Source organism: Canis lupus, chromosome 33 (assembly GCF_048164855.1).
Source record: "Canis lupus baileyi chromosome 33, mCanLup2.hap1, whole genome shotgun sequence".
In the NCBI taxonomy this organism is placed as follows: Eukaryota; Metazoa; Chordata; class Mammalia; order Carnivora; family Canidae; genus Canis; species Canis lupus.
Window position 1 is genome coordinate 404,033 of NC_132870.1, and position 21,027 is coordinate 425,059.

Genomic DNA, 21,027 nt, shown 5'->3' on the forward strand with positions numbered 1-21,027 from the left:
TCTAAAGGGTCCCAATTTAGATAATAAATTATAGTTACCCTATACAGGTAACTAGCTATATAAAATACGCCTAAAAATGATTAGGAAAATATTCTACAGGAGAACATGGATAAAATCTAGTTTATACTCCCCACTTCGTTTCTATTTTCACATGTTAGTATTACACATTTCGAGACTGTGTTAGTTTTGTTACTTTCAAAATACTGAACTTGGTATCTTTGCTCAATACCACTTCCTTAATAAAGGAAATTCCTCTTTCAAAATGGGATTAGACAGTGAAAGGATCTGGTGATGTGCAAAAACATATATATCTTGCCAAGCAGAGAAGATTTAAAGTGCTGGAGGAGTCCACGCATATTTTATAGTTTAGAGTACTATGTAAGAAAGTATCACTCTCTAAAAAGTAAAGTTGTTTTACCACGAAAAACGTAGACTAGAATGCTGAATATCAACAAAAATATATAGTATTTTAGGTACATAGTAAATTGGTTCTTTGAGTATTCTTGACTAATAAAAAGTGAATAAAATCTTAAACATAAACTTCAAAATAAAGAAACTGATTTTAATTCAATTTAATATATTCTTCATCTCAAAGATTGAGTAGTTGATACATTCATGACTTCACAGGCTGAACAGGTTATCTTCTGCTATTTGACCTGTTTTATGTAGGGTTGCTTGTACTTCCAGTTCTCTATTACACACCAAATGAAAATGCATAAAAAATGATAAACGGTCCTATTTGGATAGATAACATCCTAACTGAAATTATTCATCTTTGCAGTTGAAATCATGATTGATTTCAAAAATTCTAAAAGTTGAATTTGATGTGTTTGAGGATATTTTATTCAGATTTTATAGATTAAATTTGGGGAAAGCATCTTTTTGAAAAGTTTTTTGGTCATAAAACATTTTAATTTTGTCCTGGAATGATAGTGTTATGAATAGTTCCACCTCCTATTCCTATAGGCATGTATATACGCTTATATACCATTTTTTTGGTCAGATACTGCCAGCAACTCTCAGAAAGCTCATTACCTTATGAGAGAATCCTTTTCATTTTTGGGTAATTCTAGTTATTAAAAACTTAATCCAGGCAGCCTAGGTGGCTCAGCGGTTTAGCGCCACCTTCAGCCCAGGGTGCGATCCTGGAGACCCAGGATCGAGTCCCATGTAGGGCTCCCTGCATGGAGCCTGTTTCTCCCTCTGCCTGTGTCCCTGCCTTTCTCTCTCTCTCTCGTAAATAAATAAAATCTTAAAAAAATTTTTTTTAAAAATCTGTATAATGAGTCAAAATCTGTCTTGATAAAGCTCCTGCAAGCGTCCCCTTGTTTTGCTCTCTGGGAAAATACAAGTCCATTCCTTATGGTATTTTACATATTTTAATGTTGTTATTAAGTCTTTCCATTGTTTTCTTATCCTTATATTAAGTATTCCCTCGTTCTTCGGTCACCTTTTCCTACTTTTCTGTCATCTAGAAAATTGATAATTATCTTTTCTTTTTTTACATCATCAATAAAGATACTCAACTGCTATTAGATGATATTAAGGAATTATTGTTGATTTAGTTAAGTACAGTAATGGCATGATGATTATGTTTTTTAAAATCCTTTTTAGGGCAGCCCAGGTGGCTCAGTGGTTTGGCATCACCTTCAGCATAGGGCGTGATCCTGGAGACCCAAGATTGAGTCCCACATCGGGCTCCCTGCATGGAGCCTGCTTCTCCCTCTGCCTATGTCTCTGCCTCTCTCTCTCTCTCTCTCTCGGTCTCTGATGAATAAAATAAAATCTAATAAATAAATAAATATCTTTTTTAGGTAGAGATGCATAAAGAAATATTTATGGGAGAACTGACATCTAGCTTGGTATTTGCTTTAAATATATGTATTTTTTCACATAAGGGTAGGAGGAGAATAAATTAAAAAAAAACAAAAAACCATGGAGGCCTAACTGGAAAGGTCTAAGGATATGAACCAATAGGTAATCCTAAAGCCTCTCTGTAGTGACATCAATGTATTAACCCATTTAATAAAGTATTGTCATAAATTTCCCATTTGATCTTAATATATAAGATTTTATACACGCATATTTGGGGTGACATTTTTTTATGTTTCTCAGTTTCCATGTTCAGGTTCAGCTAATCGTAGAGCCATAAGGATTTTTTTTAAAAAGATTTTATTTATTTATTCATGAGAGACACAGAGAGAGAGGCAGAGACACAGGCAGAGGGAGAAGCAGGCTCCATGTGGGAAGCCTGACATGGGATTCCATCCTGGGTCTCCAGGATCATACCCCGGGCTGAAGGCAGCGCTAAACCGCTGAGCCACCCTGGCTGCCCCATAAGGATTTAATTAGCATTAGTAGTCAATGAGGAACCCCTTGCCTAATGCAGATATCTTCTACCATGTGTTCAGTTGTAGTTTTAGTCTCTCTTTAAGTATCTCCAGTTTAAGGGGAATTTGTCACATCTCAAGCCATTCTGTTTTCAGATCTACTCTCTAATTAGGTAGTTCATCTTTATTTGATAAGAAATGTGCCACCCTGTTACATATTCATTCATTAATTTATTGAATAAAATATATACGATTAATACTGGGCTCATTCTCTGGAATACAAAAGTGACTGAGGCAGTGTCTGGTTTGGGAGCTCACAATCACCTGGAGAAGACAAACTGGAGCAAATGGCGTAATAATGTACAATGTACTATAACAGAACTAGTGCCGTGAAAGCATGAAGGGAAGAGCACCTAGCTCTGGCTGAGTAGGTGAGGGAATCCTTCACAAAAATATTCTTGTTTATGTAGATAATTTCCCTCAAAACTTCTAAAATCTTTAAAGACAAATTTTGTTTTCTCTTTCTTTCTCAGCTCGTTCGTGTACTGGTATCTCCCACCAACCCTCCTGGTGCCACCAGTAGCTGCCAGAAAGCTATGTTCCAGTGTGGCTTACTGCAGCAGCTCTGCACTATCCTAATGGCTACTGGAGTTCCTGCTGATATCCTGACCGAGGTAAACCACGTGAAGGCAGGGGCTACTCTGTGGAAGTTGAAACTGGGAATCCTAAGAAGCACTAGATGACAGACAGCTACAGAAAAAAAAACAGTGAAAGTTAACCATTTTTATATGCTAAATTCCTTATTGATCCTACTAAAATATAATTGGCATAATGATGACAGTATTAAGCCCAAAAAGTACTCATTTCTCAAGTTTAATAGTCTATAAATAATGTTAAAGCTTCCAGGATTTCTCATAAAATTTATTGTATTCAACAGGAGGGCACAGTGTGATTTACGTTTTTAATTTTGAGAACAGTATGACTTAGTCAAATAAGACTTCAGACTTAAATAGTCTTACATACTCCTAGAATTATAAATTCTTTTCCCCTGATGTTTGTATTTATATCAATCATCAGGGTTTATAATTTTATGACTACATAAAAACTGTTTCCTATAAGCCAGAACCCTAATACCTTTTTTAAATATCCTTCTCTCCTTCCTGAGTTGTAGTAGTGTTCTTTTTTCATCTTACTGATTTTCTGTATGCCTGCATATGAATACCATCACCGGTTTAACATGTCGTTTCCATCCCAGACATTTTTCTTTCTGGAAGCCTTCCATCCCCCCTGCTCCAACACGGGCTGGTTATTTTCTTCTTCTGTGCACATCTCTTGTCCTGGGACTTTCACCATCCCCCTAGGACTTCTTTTTACTTCTCTCTTGACTCCCTGAGTTATCAGGATTCCAAGACTTTATCCCCCACCTTTTGGCTTATTATCTTAGTTATTTAACTTCCTGAAAACAGTAAATGGCAAGTGAACTTGTTTTTTTGTGTGTGTGAACTTGTTTTTAACTCTTTCATGTCATGCTTCTACTTTGAGAGTTACTCTAATATTTGGGTAGGTGTGGATTCAGAGGTGAAATCATAACACAACTTTCAGAACATTATTTCAGAGCTGCCGTTAAGAAATCTGAAGCCATTTTTAATCTTAATCCTTTTTACATAATCTTTTTTTCTTCTAGAAATTTTTGGGATCTTGTCTTTCTCTCTGGCTTCCTGAAATACACTGATGATGTGCAGTACTACAGATCTTTTTTTGTTGTTGCCCTCCCCAATTATTTTTGACACTCACTGGGCCCTTTCAAACTATAGACATGTGTCCTTCAGTCCTGAGAATGTTTTTTACGTCTCTTGATAATTTTTTTCTTTTATGTTCTGTTTCTGCAAACCACATTAATAGGTTGTTGGACTTTCTGTGGACCTAGTTTGTCTTTTTATTCTATTTTCTTGGAAGTATTTTCAGCGTTGTCCTTACATTGAAATTTTATTATATTTTAAATTTGTTCTCTGATTTTTATCTTAAAGCATCCTTGTTTTGTAGAAATAGATTCTCTTAGAGGATACTATTTTTTTTTTTTTTTGAGGATACTATTAATTTGAGTTTTTTGATATTTTAAATGCTTGTAGTTCGGTGTTATTTTCTAATTAAAGGCCTGCACTTAATGTTTTAAAATGTTATTTCAAAAGTGTTAGACGATTATAATGCTGTCACTGCTTTTTTTGTGTGTCTGAATTTTGGCATTTAAAAGCAAAACACAGAAGGATATATAACATTTTCTTCTTTTGAAAACAGGTTTTCTTCCTTGACTTACTCTCTCTAAATTTTTATTCCCCCCCCCCATAGACCATTAATACTGTATCAGAAGTTATTCGAGGCTACCAAGTGAACCAAGACTACTTTGCTTCTGTAAATGCACCTTCAAACCCCCCAAGGTAGGAAAAGGGAAATACTGTGATTCCTTTGAGAAAGTCAAAACTTACTTTGAGTCTTTAGGATATCTCATATATACATCTTCTCCTAAGAAGTTGAGCTGTAGGTTTTGAAACTAGAAATTACCTGACAAGATAAACATGTTGGTATTTTAAAAAGAGTTTGCAGTCCTTGGAGCTTAGGTATTTGGGCTCTTCTACCTCCACTGTGCCATAAGCAAATGGAGTTATGCTGCAGTTATCATTTCTGCAAGGTGGAGATGGAAATATTAACCTGCTGGCGTTCTGGTTCAGGTTCTTCAGTCAGCAGCTATGACTGGTTATTGATTCATGTAGTTGGGTCGCAAACGTTTCTTTTGTTCTTTTTTTTTTTTTTTTAACACAACAGACCAGCAATTGTAGTACTTCTCATGTCCATGGTTAATGAAAGGCAGCCGTTTGTACTGCGCTGTGCTGTTCTCTATTGTTTCCAGTGTTTCTTATATAAAAACCAAAAAGGACAAGGAGAAATTGTGTCAACGCTTCTACCTTCCACTATTGATGGTAAATAATTTTGTTCTAATTTCTGTTTTGAAAAGTAGTCTTTAAAGTTTTTAATGATAAAATGTGTCATAAATGATAACAGACCCTGGTGTAGTGGAATATTTAAAGTATGGCATTTCCTTGAATTTGCTTTAGAAATGCAGCTTTTAATTAAGATGGTCATTTTCTGGAATATCATCATCTCCTCAGTTTGATCCCTAAAATGTTCTAATATTTCTTTGTTCTGCCACTCTTCTTCCAAGGTCCTTTAATTTTGTTTTGAAAAGCAGACTTTTAAAAGTGTCACCTAATACCGCTAATTAACAGATTTAAAAATAGTATATCATACGATTTGTGTGTGTGTAAAACATTTAATTTTTTATTATCATCTGCCTCCTATCTTTGTAGCAACAGGTAACTCTGTCTCAGCTGGTCAGTTACTGTGCGGAGGTTTATTTTCTACTGATTCACTTTCAAACTGGTGTGCAGCTGTGGCCCTTGCCCATGCTTTGCAAGAAAACGCTACCCAGAAAGAACAGTTGCTCAGGGTTCAGCTTGCTACAAGTATCGGCAACCCTCCAGTTTCTTTATTACAACAGTGCACCAACATCCTTTCACAGGTAAAGTGGCGAGCAGAACTTCTCTGAGGGGGAAAAGGTTTCAGCACTACATTTTTATGTCAAGGATACAAGAATTTTAGCATATCCTTAGACACAGATGAAAAGGGAAATAGGCATGGACTTACCTCCTCCTTGGCTTGTTGTAACAAGAAACAGTCTGGAGAGAAAGCAATAAATATTCTTACATGAGTGGTTTTGCCAACTAGTCATTAAGGTCTGCTTCATGATGGAAACATGTATTCTGGACAGAAAGGTGTTTTGTTTTTTTCTTTTTGTTCCTTCTACAGCATCCACAGTGTTGTGCATGTCCTTTTCTTGTTCTGCTCTATAGGCGAATTTGGGTCAGTTTATAAGAAGGAATAGAACAAAGTTCCTAGCTGCATACTTCCCTCTTTCTCTTCCCAAGCCAGTCACTCTTCTTTCAGGAAACAAAGTGAGAATACCAGTCCATTGCTTGCATAGTTAAACATTGTACTCCTTGATGTTTATGAGCACTCAAATCATCGAAACCCTAAGGCATATCATTTAGCTAGTAAAATGGAAAAAAACGTAACTGCATTCCTCTAGACCCCTAACGAGAACATCATAGCTTAACTGAAGTGTGGATGCTAAGGTATTTAAGAATGTCACTTACTCCTGCATGATTTATGCCCATGCACCAACCTTGCTGTTGAATAGTTCAGGTTCTCTCTTTAATGAAACTACAGCTATCAGCAGTCATACAAAGTAAAAGTATACTTAAATCTAAAATCATCCTGTCCATTGGAGTTTTCCTGCCTGCCTCCTCCCTGTGATAAGGTGCTGTGTCCTTCTTAATTTTTAATTTTGTCACACTTGTTGATTTGTTTTATTGTGAGTTTTTAAAGAGACACCCATGCCATCCACAGGAAGCTATAAATTAAAAGTTAAGAATTAACATAGTGGAAAAGGGGTTGTACACTTCCTTGTTGTTTAAAATCTGTTTACTTAGATTGAAAGCCTATTTTATTTTTGATTTATCTTTTTTTTTTTAAGATTTTATTTATTCTTGAGAGAGAGAGAGAGAGAGTCAGAGACATAAGCAGAGAGAGAAGCAGGCTCCTTACTGGGAGCCTGACGTGGGACTTCAGGATCACGCCCCGGGCCAAGGGCAGGCACTAAACCGCTGGGCCACCCAGGCTGCCCTCATTTATTTATTAATGATTTGAAAAAACTACCCCCAAATATTCATATTCTTATGTATTTAATACTTGTCATTCTCATGTTGCTGTTGAAAACAGATTCTCTTAAGCCAAACAGCAATTAACTGACCACTGCCACCAGAGAGACTTTGTTCTAACATTGTATTCACAATTAATGCATAATGAGAAATTCTCAAGAATGGTATCTTCCCACAGTGCTATAAAATGATCCCCTCTCCTCCAAAATGTAGATGTATTATTATATAATACAAGATTAGAACTATCCTGTCCCAAGTTATTGGTGTGGGTTTGTAGGGGGACCATCTGTGAGTGATTTTTCTAGAGTTAAATTTTTCTAAAGCAGTAATATTTGTGAGTAATTTGTAATGTATAATTTGCAGGGTGATAAGATCGACAGACGGGTATGTATTGCTTGTTTCAGCTTAGGCATTTCCCTCTTACAACAAGGCTTTTCTTTGTCTTGGGTTTTGCTGATGGTTTTTTTTAACTGCTTGTTTAAAGTTGTATTCTACTCACACTTTCATGCATCAGCAAGTTTCTCTCATCATAAGTGGCTCTCCAGTTTTTCTCTGTGGGATGTTTTCTCCATGTAGTGGTATTACTAAGAACTGTGGGAATGAGTCTGAAGCTATACTTGTGCTTCCTTTGGGTATGCTTGCACTTTCTGGAATTCCTTGGTTTGGGTTTTTTGGTGGTTTTGTGTGTGTGCGCGTGTGTGTTTCTTCACCTAAGCTTGCTTCTTTATTTCCCCCTGAAACCATTTCGAAGCTAGTAAAATTTAGGGTTAAGAATTTTGTCTTTAGATAGTCAGTACATGAAAGAATGTGATGACTTTTATGTTACTTAGTTTAGTGAAAATGTACAATAGTAAGTATAATTTTGTAATGTGAAAGATTTCTGAATTAAATATTATCGGTTATTCTGGATGTAACACATATGGTACAATTACCAATGGGGATTTGTTTTTGATGTGTGTTGGGAAGTTTGGTCTTGATTTTTTTTGCGTGGAGTGTGTTTGGCAAAAAAAGGAGTGTATTTTATTATTTAAGTTTGGTTAAGTTGTGCAGTGTTGATAATAATAAACTGAGATCCTGTTAGAAATTGTATCTTTGTATGAGCATGATTTAACACCTGTTAATACATACACAGATATACTTGGCAGGTTTAGCTTCCAGAATTTTTGATATTAGGTATTTTAAAAGTATACATGTGAATCATTTAGAAGGGAATTATTTTGGAGGTACAACTTACGGTAAAATGTACAGACCTTAAGTATGCAATTAGATGATTTTTGATAGGTGAATATACCTCTGTAACCACCACCCAGAACAAGATGTAGAACATTTTTATAATATCAGAAAGTTTCATCATGCCCCTTTCCTATTAATTGTCTATCCCCAGAGGCCACTGCTAAAAAGTGAATCTAATCATAATATTCTAGAACCTCATTTTAATACTTGAAGAGTAGAAGTTTAAAATGTTAGCTTTTTGTATCTGTTTTTAAAGATTTTATTTGAGAGAGAGAGAGTGCGCGTGCATGCACACAGAGGGAAAGAGAGAAGCAGGCTCCCCACTGAGCAAGGAGCTCGATGAGAAGCAGGACCCTAGGATCCTGACCTGAGTGAAGGCAGACGCTTAACCAGCTGAGCCAGCCCAGCTTTTATATTTTTATTTTTATATTTTTATAAACAATGTGAAATACTAAACGTGTGGGATGCCTGGGTGGCTCAGCCGGTTAGGTGTCTGTCTTTGGCCCAGGGCATGATCCTGGGGTCCCGGGATCAAGTCCCACATCGGGCTCACTGCATGGAGGCTGATTCTCCCTCTGCCTGTGTTGCCTCTGCCTCTCTCTCTGAGTCTCTCGTGAATAAATAAATAAAATCTTAAAAAAAAAAATACTAAACTTGAAATCCACCAAGTAGGAATAAGAGGGATTTTTATTTAGAAAATTGTAAGGAAAACATAATAATTTATGTTAAAGATAAGATGATTCAGCTTTGTTTATTTTGTTTGTGATTCTCTTCCATCCTGTAAAATCTGTGATTTCTAGTAACTAAACCCTCAGAATGCTCTAAAATTATAATTTCAGCATTAACCCATTTAATCCACTCCACAATTCTATGAAATGGATATTGACTATTTCTCCTGTTGAAGGATAACGATAAGGTTTCATGCTGTTGAGTTTTAGAACCAGGATACAAATCCTGGTATTCTGAGCCTATCCCTTTAACTTCTGTATTTGAGATTATTTAATCCAAAGGCCTCTCTTAACTAAATGAGGAGATTGGGGCCCACATAGCGTATTGAACTTGCACAAGGTAGGACAGTAGAAGCTTTGGTTCTTTTAATTCCCATCCAGATGAACTCAGGAACCTGGTTGTTTAGTTCTGTGGGGAGAAGAAAAACCTTTTGGTATTTTTATTTGGATTACATGAGTTTTATAGATTAACATAGCATTAATATCTTCATGATCTTGACTTTTTCTAAGGACATGGTATCTTTCTACTGTTTTAGATCTACTTTTGTGCTTTGTAGGAGTGTTTTTAAATTTTCCTCATATAGGCTTTTTTTCTTTTTTAGGCTTTTTTTTAAAAGGTTTATTTATTTATTTTAGAGAAAATGGAGGAGGGGGCACAAGTAGAAAGAAATCCTGAAGTAGACTCCCCACTGAGCTTGGAGCCCAGATGGGGGGCAGTAGGCAGCGCTGTATTCCAGGACCCTGAGATCATGACCTGAGCTGAAATCAAGAGTTGGCTGATAACCTTAACTGACCAGGACACCTACATGCCCCAGCCTCGTTTAGGTGTTACACAGTATTGGTTAGGCTCCTGAGTACTTTATCTTCTTTTGTTACCATAGTTTAAGAGGGGTGTTGCATTCTATCTTCTAACTGATTCTAACTAGTTTTGTTTAACTTTGCTGTTCTTATCCTTTAGTTTATTAAAATTTAGGAAACTGTCATTTTGATGGATTTGCTAGTTTTCAAAATTTGCTAGTTTGCAAATTTCAAAATTTGCTAGTTTCAAAAATGGTTTTCAAAAACCATTTCAAAATGGTTCAACCATAGTTGGAGTGGTATCGTTAGTGGTTGGGGCAGTTGGCTGATTTAAATAAACCTTTTTCTTTCTTGTATTTTTGATTCTCATTATCTGGCATGTTTCAGTGAGCTTACAACATGGTTTATTATTCTTGTTAGGGAGTATATTCTCTAATGGAATTTGAGTAATTCAGGAGATTATTTCTTTTTCTTTTTCCCAATGTTTTTTGAAGGAGGTAGAATTTGTCCTTTTATCAGAAACTTGTTTTTAAAATTCTGATTGAAACATCATAAACATCAATGTAAAGTGTTTTCAGGTAAATTTTTTTAAGCATTCATGTCATTCATCTTCCTTAGCAGACCAGGTTTTTCTACTAATAGTATTTTAGATAACATGGTATGTACTTATGAACATAAATCAATTGTAATGTCTGCTCTTCATTCATTTTGGGAGGTACAGCCTGTAGAGACACAAAAATGCATTCTCGTTCAATTTTTTACATGTGGATTCCTAACATATCTTTTATAAGATGTTAAAGATCTTTTAATGCAAATGGAGGGGGATCTTAGGGCAACTTTAAGTTTGAAAAAAAAAAATGAGATTTCTGACAACTTATCTGTTTATTGCAGGGAAGCAAAATACAGACAAGAGTTGGATTATTAATGTTGCTTTGTACCTGGTTAAGCAACTGTCCCATTGCAGTAACACATTTTCTTCACAATTCGGCCAATGTTCCATTTGTATCCTTTATGTTTTAGTAAGATACATGTAAGTATCTTTATTTCTTTCTCTCAATAAGAGATAGTTCTGTGTTCTAAGTATTTGAATTCATCTGTGTTGCAGCTTTTCAAACTGTTAAGGTGGTGGTGATGCTTGAGCTCGGTTTGTATATGTGTGTGTGTCTGTGTACCATTATTTTATGCTTGTCTAGACAATATATGGAATTTTTTGTAGAAATTCTTACATGATATGTATGTCAAATTCAAACTGTAAAATAAAATACTCTAGATATTATGAACCATTGGTCTCCTTAACAAACATTTCAGCTTACAGGACAAATTGCAGAAAATCTTGGCGAAGAAGAGCAGTTGGTCCAAGGCTTATGTGCCCTTCTGCTGGGCATTTCAATTTACTTCAATGATAACTCACTTGAGAGCTACATGAAGTAAGTAAGGGGGAAATGCTAGGGGAAAATGACCTGCTAATGTCATCAAGGGTTAATGATAAATTTTTTCTACCAAAGTATAATGTAGACCAAGTTTTATGTTTTGTTATGACTTTTTTTAAAGCATCTCATAATGGTTATCTCTGTAGAGAGAAACTAAAACAACTAATAGAGAAGAGGATTGGCAAAGAAAACTTCATAGAGAAGCTAGGATTTATTAGCAAACATGAGTTGTATTCCAGAGCATCTCAGAAGCCGCAGCCAAACTTTCCCAGTCCAGAATACATGATATTTGATCATGAGTTTACGAAACTGGTAAAAGAACTTGAAGGTAAGATGGAGTTTATATTGATATTCATCAGAAAATACCTAGGATTATTTTGTATATGTATATTGTGGACACATGTAGATTATATGGTAAGCCTAAAAGTAGGGGTTTTTTCCTAGCTTTTGGTCTATAGTTCATGGAAGGACTTTTGACATTCAATAAGATTGAAAAGACTATATCTTATCTATCATGCAGCTAGGCCATATGTTTTTGCTGATTGAGTCTTAATAATAAAATAGGATTAAACATTTTTAAAAATATTTTATTTATTTTAGAGAGAGAGTGTATGCATACATAGGTGCACGCATGAGTTGGGGGGGAAGAGAGGCAGAAGGAGGAGAGAATCTCAAGTAGACTCTGTGCTGAGCGTAGAGCCCAATGTGGGGGCTCAATCCCACAACCCTGAGATCATGACCTGACTCAAAATCAAGGGTCAGTCACTTAACCAACTAAACTACACCAGATTTTAAATCTTTCAAATGCATTTTAAATAAGCTTTCTTTTATAGGTGTGATAACTAAGGCTATTTACAAGTCCAGTGAAGAGGATAAAAAAGAAGAAGAGGTGAAGAAAACATTAGAACAGCATGACAGTATTGTGACTCACTACAAAAATATGATTCGAGAACAAGTAGGTACTGATAAATTGTAAACACTATCTGATGTACTGATACTCTTTTACTTTGGGGAAGAATTTTTCCTGGTATTTCATATGCAGGAAGATACAGAAAGTAGAGCTCATTTTCCCCAATAATTCAAAACTATCTTAGTACTCAATACATTAAGCTTAATATTTTGTTAAGCATTGTGCAGGATGTTGTGGATAAAGGCATGAGTCAGACATGTTCCCCTATTGCAGTCATGGGCAGAGAAAACTATCAATAGGTTATTGTGACACACATATTAAGTCTAGTGACAGAGATAATGCAAAGTATGTGGCAGCACAGAGAGGCCCCTAATTTAGCTAGGTAAGAGCAGGGGCTTGGAGAAAACAGAACGTGAGTCCCAAATGGATAACTAGAAATAAGCTGGGCCAAAGGAGGGATAGGGAAGAGGGGCAGGACTTGTTACTGGCATGTACATAGAACACTTGGTGGCAGCATGGAATAGACAGTTGAGAGGCAAGGCCAGAGGGAAGGAGCTGGTTGTGACAGGCTAGGGGAGGGAGCTGGGGTGCTGAAGGTGACAGTGGGGATAATGGCTGCTATATTTTGTTTGTTGTGTTCTCACAAAATACATTTTAAATGCTATTTCATTTAATTTTCATAGTATCCCTACAAAGTAGTTAATATCTTCATTTAAGAACAAATGAGGAGTCTTGGGACTGACAAAATTTAAACTTGTCCAGGGTCACTCAGTGATTGGTAGAACAGAATTCCAGAGATTGGTGTTCCCAGGCCTCTCAAACTCATACTATGTGCTGTTGAGGGCACAGGCCTGAGAAATGTGGGAAGGAAAGAGGAAGCGGAGGAAACTGGCAGGACTTGGTAATGATTGGATGTGAATGGAAGGGAATGTAAAGGGTCAGATAGGATCTTCAGGTCTCCTTCTTGCATGACTGAATAGACAATACTGAGAACAACAGAGAATGTGGATTTATTAGAGTGGAGAATGATGCTGAGTGTCGAAACTGCCCTCTGTCATCAATTGATATTTTCTGGGAAGGACACCAGAGAACCTCCACTCTTGGATTGTGTTGAGCAGCTTAAACTTTCCATTACATTTCTTCAAAATGTGTTTCTTGTTTTCTTTCATTTAACTCAACACAGTGTATACCTTGATTGGAATCCTAAAAAGTACTGCAGTATTATCTGGAAAATAAGATTATTGATGTTATTAAAATGCTGGTGTCAGGATCCCTGGGTGGCGCAGCGGTTTGGCGCCTGCCTTTGGCCAGGGCGTGATCCTGGAGACCCTGGATCGAGTCCCACGTCGGGCTCCCGGTGCATGGAGCCTGCTTCTCCCTCTGCCTATGTCTCTGCCTCTCTCTGTGTGTGACTATCATAAATAAATAAAATTTAAAAATAAAAAAATAAAAAAAATAAAATAAAATGCTGGTGTCATTAAAACCAATACATGGGTGGCAGTCCACCTGGGCCTGGTTGCACTCCCTTCTCTGCACTGGCTTCCACCCCCTGCTGACTATGCACAGCTTGAGGCAAGTGTGGCAAGTGAGACCTTCGGTAGAGGACTGTAAATGAGAACTGCCCCTGTATTCTTCCCCACAATCTATACTGTTGAGGTTGGAATTCTAAGAAAGAATAAAAACATAGTGGTTTGTTTGTTTGTTGGTTGGTTTGTTTAAAAGATTTTATTTATTTATTCATGAGAGACAGAGAGAGAGAGAGAGAGGCAGAGACACACAGGCAGAGGGAGAAGCAGGTTCCATGCAGGGAGCCCAAAGTGGGTCTCGATCCTGGGTCTCCAGGATCACGCCCTGGGCTGAAGGCAGCACCAAACCGCTGAGCCACCCGCGCTGCCCCCATAGTGGTATATTTAGCATTCAGTCTGAGCTTTTCAGTTTATAAGGAGATCAGTAAATTAGAATCATCTTTGAATGATTCAAACTTAAATCCTTAAACTATGCATGGTTATTAGGATTTTTCATCTGTATTTTAGTACAAGTATGGAGTCGTTTCCAGATGGTAAAATGTAATATCTTAAGAGCAATGGAAAAGAAATACTTGTAATACGATGTTACAGCCCACACTTGAGGCTGATAAATATGGTTAATTTGGAAGAAGAAAAGAGTGATTTGACACAATTACTGTAATGACTCTGCTTTAGAAATGTTAATTTTAAATATTCTCACCATTTAAAATGCCATTTAACAATTAGGCAGTAAGCAGTAAGAACTATAAAATCTTTATATAAACCGTGAATGACATTTGAGAATCTATCCTAAGGAAATTCTTCAAAATTCAGGAAAACAAAAATAAGATATTTATTGTAATAATATTATTATTTAGAAAAATGGAAAACAACTTTGGTGTTGCTTTTGAATGTAAATTATATTGCATTTACTGATGTAAACATTAGAAGTTATGATTGCAAAAAAACTAGAAATGAGAGGAACTTACAATTGAGTAGTAGGTAAAGGCTACAAAATGACGTGGACTGGGTATGACAAGTTTAAAACACTTGAATTGGGGAAAAAATTAGCAGAAAATAAAGAACTAGATCAAATTCCAATTAGTTATATTAGGGTGGTGAGTGTTGGAAGTTCTTTTTTTGGCCTTCTGAATACTCTGTTCTAGAATTATCTTTTGTGTTAAAAGTAGTATAGATGTATGTTTATGTATATACACTAAGTTTCTTAAATAGTTTGATATAAATTTTTAAGTGTTTTTTTGGAGCATAAAATGGAGTTTTTAAAATTGTCCCCCACATTGCAATGGTATTGCAGGTTGTGCCATGGTGCTTATTAATGGGGCAGTACTGGAAAGTTTACAGTTCTGCTACATGTTAATTGACCTTGGTGCATACATGAATGTATTATTACTTAATTGCTAAGCGATTCTGGAAGTGTTGAGTACTTTAATAACATGACCCAAAATAATCTCTGATTTTTAATTTGTTCTTTTTCCTAATGCTAATTAGTATAAATTTAAAACACTTGAATTATGTTTTATTTCACAGGATCTGCAACTTGAGGAATTAAAGCAGCAGATTTCTACATTAAAATGTCAAAATGAACAGCTTCAGACAGCAGTCACACAGCAAGTATCTCAGATTCAGCAACACAAAGATCAGTATAATCTTCTTAAAGTACAGCTAGGTAGGTATAGCTAGCCATAACTATTGTAGTGTCCTCCAGAGCTGGACTAAATCACATAGATTATTCTTGTGGACTAGTCGTTCTCTAACCTTAATCACTGTAACAAACAAATGTGTAAATCGGAGTTTGAAGTCCCAAGTTCCTTGCTATCTGATCCATTGATTCTCAGCCTTGGCTGCTCATTAGAATATCCTGAAACCTTTTTTTTTTTTTTTTTTTTTAAACCACCAATAGTGAGACCCCACTCAAGTGTTTGATTGAATTAGTTGGGGTTGGAGCCAAGCATCAATAATGGTTATAAGCTTTCCCAGGTGATTCTGATGTATAGCTGGTTGAGAATGACTCCTCTAACCTTTCTATTTCCTTATCTGCAAAATGGAACTGATAATAGATGCTTGTAAATACTCTTATTCTATAGTGCTTATGATTAGAATGCTAGCTATTTAGAAATAGTCTATTTATATAAAGGTGACTATAATTTTCAGAAAAAATCACCTCTTTTCACTTCCTTATTTATAACAATAATTTGTCAATTATTTTAGTAATTAGTACAGAATTAGTAATTTAGTACAGAAAGCCAGTCCTTTGTGAAGATTTTAAAAGGGATTTTGTTTTCTTTTATATTAATTGCTCAAACTGGAATTGAAACTACTGTAAGTTTTTTTTAGATTTATTAATTTGTGGGGGGAGAAGAGCAGAGGAAGAGGGAGAGGGAATCTCAGCACAGAGCACTGAGCACAGAGCCCAGTCTCGCAACCCTGAAATCATGACCTGGGTGGAAACCAAGAGTTGGACACTTAACTGACTAAGCCACCCAGGCACTCCTAAACTCCTGCAATTCTTAGTTATAGTTTGCCAAACCATGCAATTTAGTCTTTTAATAAGACGATGCTGTTTTTCTTCCCAGAAACCTGAAAATAGCCTCATTTCACTATTTCTATCAATATGCTATTTTGCAGAAATGAAATGTGCTTACAAAAGTACCACCAAAGTAATTGAATTAAGGAAATTTTGCATTTTTATATTTAAGTCTTCTCAATCAAGAAATGAAAAACTTAAGTTTCTTATATATATATTTTTTTAAGATTTTATTTATTTATTCATGATAGTCACACAGAGAGAGACACAGGCAGAGGGAGAAGCAGGCTCCATGCAGGGAGCCCGACGTGGGATTCGATCCCGGGTCTCCAGGATCGCGCCCCAGGCCAAAGGCAGGCGCTGAACCGCTGCACCACCCAGGGATCCCAAAAACTTAAGTTTCATGCTGGCTTTTCAAATTTTATTCCTGTCTTAATAGGAAAAGATAATCAGCATCAAGGTTCTTACAGTGACAAGACTCAGGTGAATGGCATTCAATCAGAAGAAGTCGGTAGGTTACGAGAAGAGCTAGAAGAATTAAAAAGTAACCAGGAGCTTTTACAAAGCCAGCTGGCTGAAAAGAACTCTCTGATTGAAAATTTGGTGAGTAAATGCTAAAAAAATTTAAGAGGTCAAGAATAATTCTCATTACCCTGCTTCTTTATTTTCCTGGATCCCTTAAGCCAAAGTATCATAGTATGATTTTAGAATATGAGCTTTGGAAGGCGTTTGGCTGGCTCAGTTGGTAAGGCATGCGGCTCTTGACTTTGGGGTCATGAGGTTGAGCCCTATATTCAGCATAGAATTTACTTAAAAACAAAACTAGAGTATGAGCTTTGATGTCACTGTATAAAGCTTCAGCACTTCCTAGCTAATTGAATTTAAACTACTTAGTTAACCTCTTTAAACTTGTTTCTTGATCTACAAATTGGTAGTGGTTGTGTTTTGTTGTTGTAAGAATTAAGTGAGCTATTCTGTATAAAGCTTTTTTAATACATGGAAATCACTCAATAAATACCTATGTTTATGTTCTTTCTCCATATGACCTCAGATATAAGTGCTTAGATTTATTTATGCTTATTTGATATAAGTTTATTAGTTATGGAAAAGTTGTAGACAGTGTGTGCTATGTTGAAATTTTATCTTAGATATAAAAATTAAAATGTTGATTTGAAATTTTTGTAAACCTCTATAAGGCATAGCTTATATGTGTACAGTTTTGTTTCCTATCTCTTTAGACTGAATTTATTTCATAGTTTATTTTTATGCTATTTGCAGAAATCTTCCCAAACATCACCTGGCACAAATGAACAATCTTCAGCAACAGCTTCTGCTAGAGATTCTGAACAAATTGCAGAATTAAAACAGGTAATTTTCCAGCTTGATCCAAGTACTATTTTGTGTTGTTTTAATTATAAGAGTAACAGCCCTGTAGTTTCATTAATCTAGAACTACTTTGTTGGTGTAAGCAAAATTTGATAGTGAAGATAGTTATTTGAAAGTCCAGAAGCTTTTTTAATTAAATAGTAATGGTATTTTGCTTTTTATTAAGTATTTTTATTTTTTAATTGTATTCCTTTTAACAGATTTGAGCATCTCATCCAAGTTATTTGTAGATTATCAGTGAACTAACAGGGAAAGTTTAAGTGTATTTATAAGCTGCAAATAGGAAGATATAAAATCCTATGCCTAATGTTCATGTACTATTGACCATGATAATTGCATGGTTAAATGTATTGAGCGTTTAAACCATTCTGTCCAGAAGAATGTTTGTTTTTAAAATTGGAAAAGGGAATAAACTTGTGTTTATTTCAATTAGATGACTACCTAGAGAGCAAAACAAACTTTTTTTCTGCTATAGTAATTTATAATATCTAGAAAAGCAAATTAAACTTTTTCCTACTTGGTTATCTGTAATATTTATAATTTCCTGTGAAACTAGGTAGTGCAAATTTAACTTTATCCAATGAGAATATTAAATGTATTTGTTCAAGAAAAGAGCCAGAAAGAAGAAAAAAAACTTATGTATAGAATTAAATATTGGAAGAAAAGCCTAGAAAAGTATCAGATTGCTCATTAGTATATCTATCCCTAAACAAGTTGTGTTTTTACTTATAAAATTTTCTTTCTTTCTTCCTTTCTTTTGTTTTTCTATCCTACCCTCCTTCCTTCCTTCCTTTCTTATAAAAAGGAATGTTACTTTTGTTTCTTTTAAAAAATAAAAATAAGTAATACCAAAGGAAGAAGTGAACAACCCTACCTAGGACTGACTTCTTTCTCCTCCACTAGTCATTTGGTTCTAGCCCACTGACATGGCTGACCACTGACATGGCTGATCTGAGAGAAAAATTACTATCCACAGTGAAACTGTCATATTTTGATAATGTCCCTGTACCCCAGAGTAGAGTCTACAGTCAAGCTTTAAAAAAAAAATTGTTGTTAAAGATTTAGAAGATTCCAGTATTTGTCTACCATATTTTGCTCTTGTGAGGAAAATTAATATGCATGCCATTTTGGTTTTATGAAGTCTACATACACTAGAACTGCATTAATATTAAAGGGAATTAAATTATTAATAAATTACCTTAGTTTGTAAATCCCAAGTAAAAATTTTACTTTTTATGTTTTCCATTGAAACTTTAAATATTTCTCAAGAGACTTGTCTTTGGTTTTTTACTGTCTGCAATTTATTTTCTTTTATCAGTTTAACAGTGTTAAAAAGATATTTTAAGTGACAGTTTTGTTTCTTATATAGTAAAATCCTATAGAAAAAGAAAACTATAATTGTCTGTAATCTCAATGTCTATGTAACTCATTTAGATAACTGAAAAAAAACAGATCAAAGGAAAGCCACATGGACGTGATAGAAAGTTTTAAGAGAACAAAAGAACTTTCTACCTGACAGTATCCCACCACTTAGTTATCTAACGTCTGCAGATATTGTCAAATATTGTGAGGGAGATTCTCCTGGTTGAGAACCATAGTTACAATTGGTATGTTTCCCGTGTGCATTTTTGGTGGGGAGAGGGCAAGAAGGTTGGGAATTTCAGCATTAATGATATATAAACTGTCAATTCCCTCCTTTTCACTACAGTACTAACTACTTTTGTCTATATTAGGTGGCTCACAGTCTAAACATGTCCTGTTCTCCCTTTCCAAATAATAAATGTCTAGTCTCTGGCCGGGAGGAGAGGAACGGTTGCCTAATGCATGAGATTGGAACAAGGATCTGGTGGTCTTCCTAAGCAGACTTTAAGCCAGCCCTGCTGGTTTTGACCTCATTTTTACCCACATTTCTAGAAATACTTGGTGGGACCAGATCACAAGCCTTTTGGCAATCATGCATTGCAAGTCAGGTAGCAAGGTGACTTTCTCAACATCTGTTTAGGTTTTTAGCTTTCGCTAGTATGCTGCGGTCAGTCACCACTGCCATTTTGCTTTCTGAAATTCCCCAGTTTAATTGTTTAATTCTTTTTGTACTTGTGGGTTTATCTCTCCCTTACTCTTCCTTCTTTCCTGCCTTTTATCCCTTTCCCTTTCTTTCCTTCTCTTCTTCTTCCACTTTATAATTTTTTTTTACAGGGTATCTGAGGAAGAAGCCGAGGTGAATATGTATAATGAACTTGGTTAATTCTCTATCTTGAACCTAAAGTTCAAGGACAGTTTTTTTTAGAATTAGATGTTAAAACTTGAAAGGTGTGATTTTAGAGAGAATGGCCAAGGAAGGAAATAATTTTAAATTTCTTCCTGTAAATAGACATTCCCTTGATAAAATTAATGCTATTTCATGTTACAGCTCAATTATTTTTGTCTTCTAGGAACTGGCAACATTAAAGTCTCAGTTAAACTCACAATCTATGGAGATTACCAAACTGCAGACAGAAAAGCAGGAGCTGTTACAGAAAACAGAAACATTTGTATGTTAATTATTACTTTTTTTCCTGCAAGATAGTAAACACAAGGTTAAGAAGTTCCTTCTTTCTCTTCTCTTTTCTTTTCTTTTCTTTTCTTTTCTTTTCTTTTCTTTTCTTTCTTTTTTTTCTTAACAAGCTATTTCTCACCCACTCTGTAAAAGAAGCAAATGGCAGAAGCACCTTTCCTTTAGGTTTCTTACTGGTTACAGTTCTAGCCACAAAGGCATCTGGGCCATGATGGCAGCCACATTAGAGTCAGACTCAACCAGGTCAGTGTAATCAGTTATTTAATGGTTCATTTTGCTGGTGTTTTACATTTTATCCCATCTGTATCCCCTTCAGCCCAAGCTGGCAGGTTTTCTGCTGGTATAGAATTGGTCAAAACCTTCTTAGTGACCTATGCCCTACACCAGGCTTCAAGCCATCAGACAAGAAGGCCTTCTCTGGATCCTTCCCAGAGATTCCTATCTCTGTTCCAGCTTCTGCTGAGGTGGTTGTTTGGGTCCATGAGCCACACAAATAACTTCTTTACAAATGGTAGCCAAGCCACATCCTTGGTATTTCAGCAGAACATCCTTTGTCATTTATTGCTATTGGGAGAGGCTGAGAGTTTTCTAAGTCTTCATGTTCTGATTCCCTTTTGCATAATGGTTCCTTCTTCAGTTTATCTCTTGTCACATTTACTGCAAGCAGCAAGGAGAAACCAGGTCATGCCTTTAATATTTTGCTTAGAAATCTCAGCAAAATATCCAAGTTCACCACTTATAAGTTCTACTTTCTACAAAGCACTGAAACACAATTCAGCCTATTTCTTTGCCACTTCATAACAAAGATCACTTCCTCTACTTTCCAGTAACATGTT

General features: G+C 35.7%; 1 protein-coding gene and 1 long non-coding RNA gene across 12 annotated transcripts in view; one reads left to right on the plus strand and one right to left on the minus strand.

Moving 5' to 3' along the window:
- USO1 (USO1 vesicle transport factor) overlaps positions 1–21,027 on the plus strand; it is an 89,020-nt gene that overhangs the window by 63,861 nt on the left and 4,132 nt on the right. For 3 of the 6 annotated variants that reach the window (XM_072810619.1, XM_072810621.1, XM_072810622.1), the window contains 13 exons: positions 2,864–3,004; positions 4,677–4,765; positions 5,151–5,305; positions 5,693–5,904; positions 7,466–7,486; positions 10,753–10,863; positions 11,170–11,288; positions 11,438–11,619; positions 12,125–12,246; positions 15,255–15,393; positions 16,691–16,854; positions 17,530–17,619; positions 20,070–20,168. In XM_072810619.1, coding sequence (XP_072666720.1) covers positions 2,864–3,004; positions 4,677–4,765; positions 5,151–5,305; positions 5,693–5,904; positions 7,466–7,486; positions 10,753–10,863; positions 11,170–11,288; positions 11,438–11,619; positions 12,125–12,246; positions 15,255–15,393; positions 16,691–16,854; positions 17,530–17,619; positions 20,070–20,168 — 1,644 coding nt within the window. The remainder of the gene's footprint in view (positions 1–2,863; positions 3,005–4,676; positions 4,766–5,150; positions 5,306–5,692; positions 5,905–7,465; positions 7,487–10,752; positions 10,864–11,169; positions 11,289–11,437; positions 11,620–12,124; positions 12,247–15,254; positions 15,394–16,690; positions 16,855–17,529; positions 17,620–20,069; positions 20,169–21,027) is intronic. The other 3 variants (XM_072810620.1, XM_072810623.1, XM_072810624.1) reach the window with 1 other exon arrangement.
- Positions 13,411–21,027, minus strand: part of LOC140623890 (uncharacterized) — a 30,128-nt gene continuing 22,511 nt past the window's right edge. For 5 of the 6 annotated variants that reach the window (XR_012023418.1, XR_012023419.1, XR_012023416.1 and 2 more), the window contains one exon: positions 16,705–20,848. This is a non-coding gene — a long non-coding RNA (uncharacterized lncRNA). Of the gene's footprint in view, positions 13,427–16,704; positions 20,849–21,027 lie in introns of those variants that run through there. The other variant, XR_012023417.1, reaches the window with a different exon arrangement.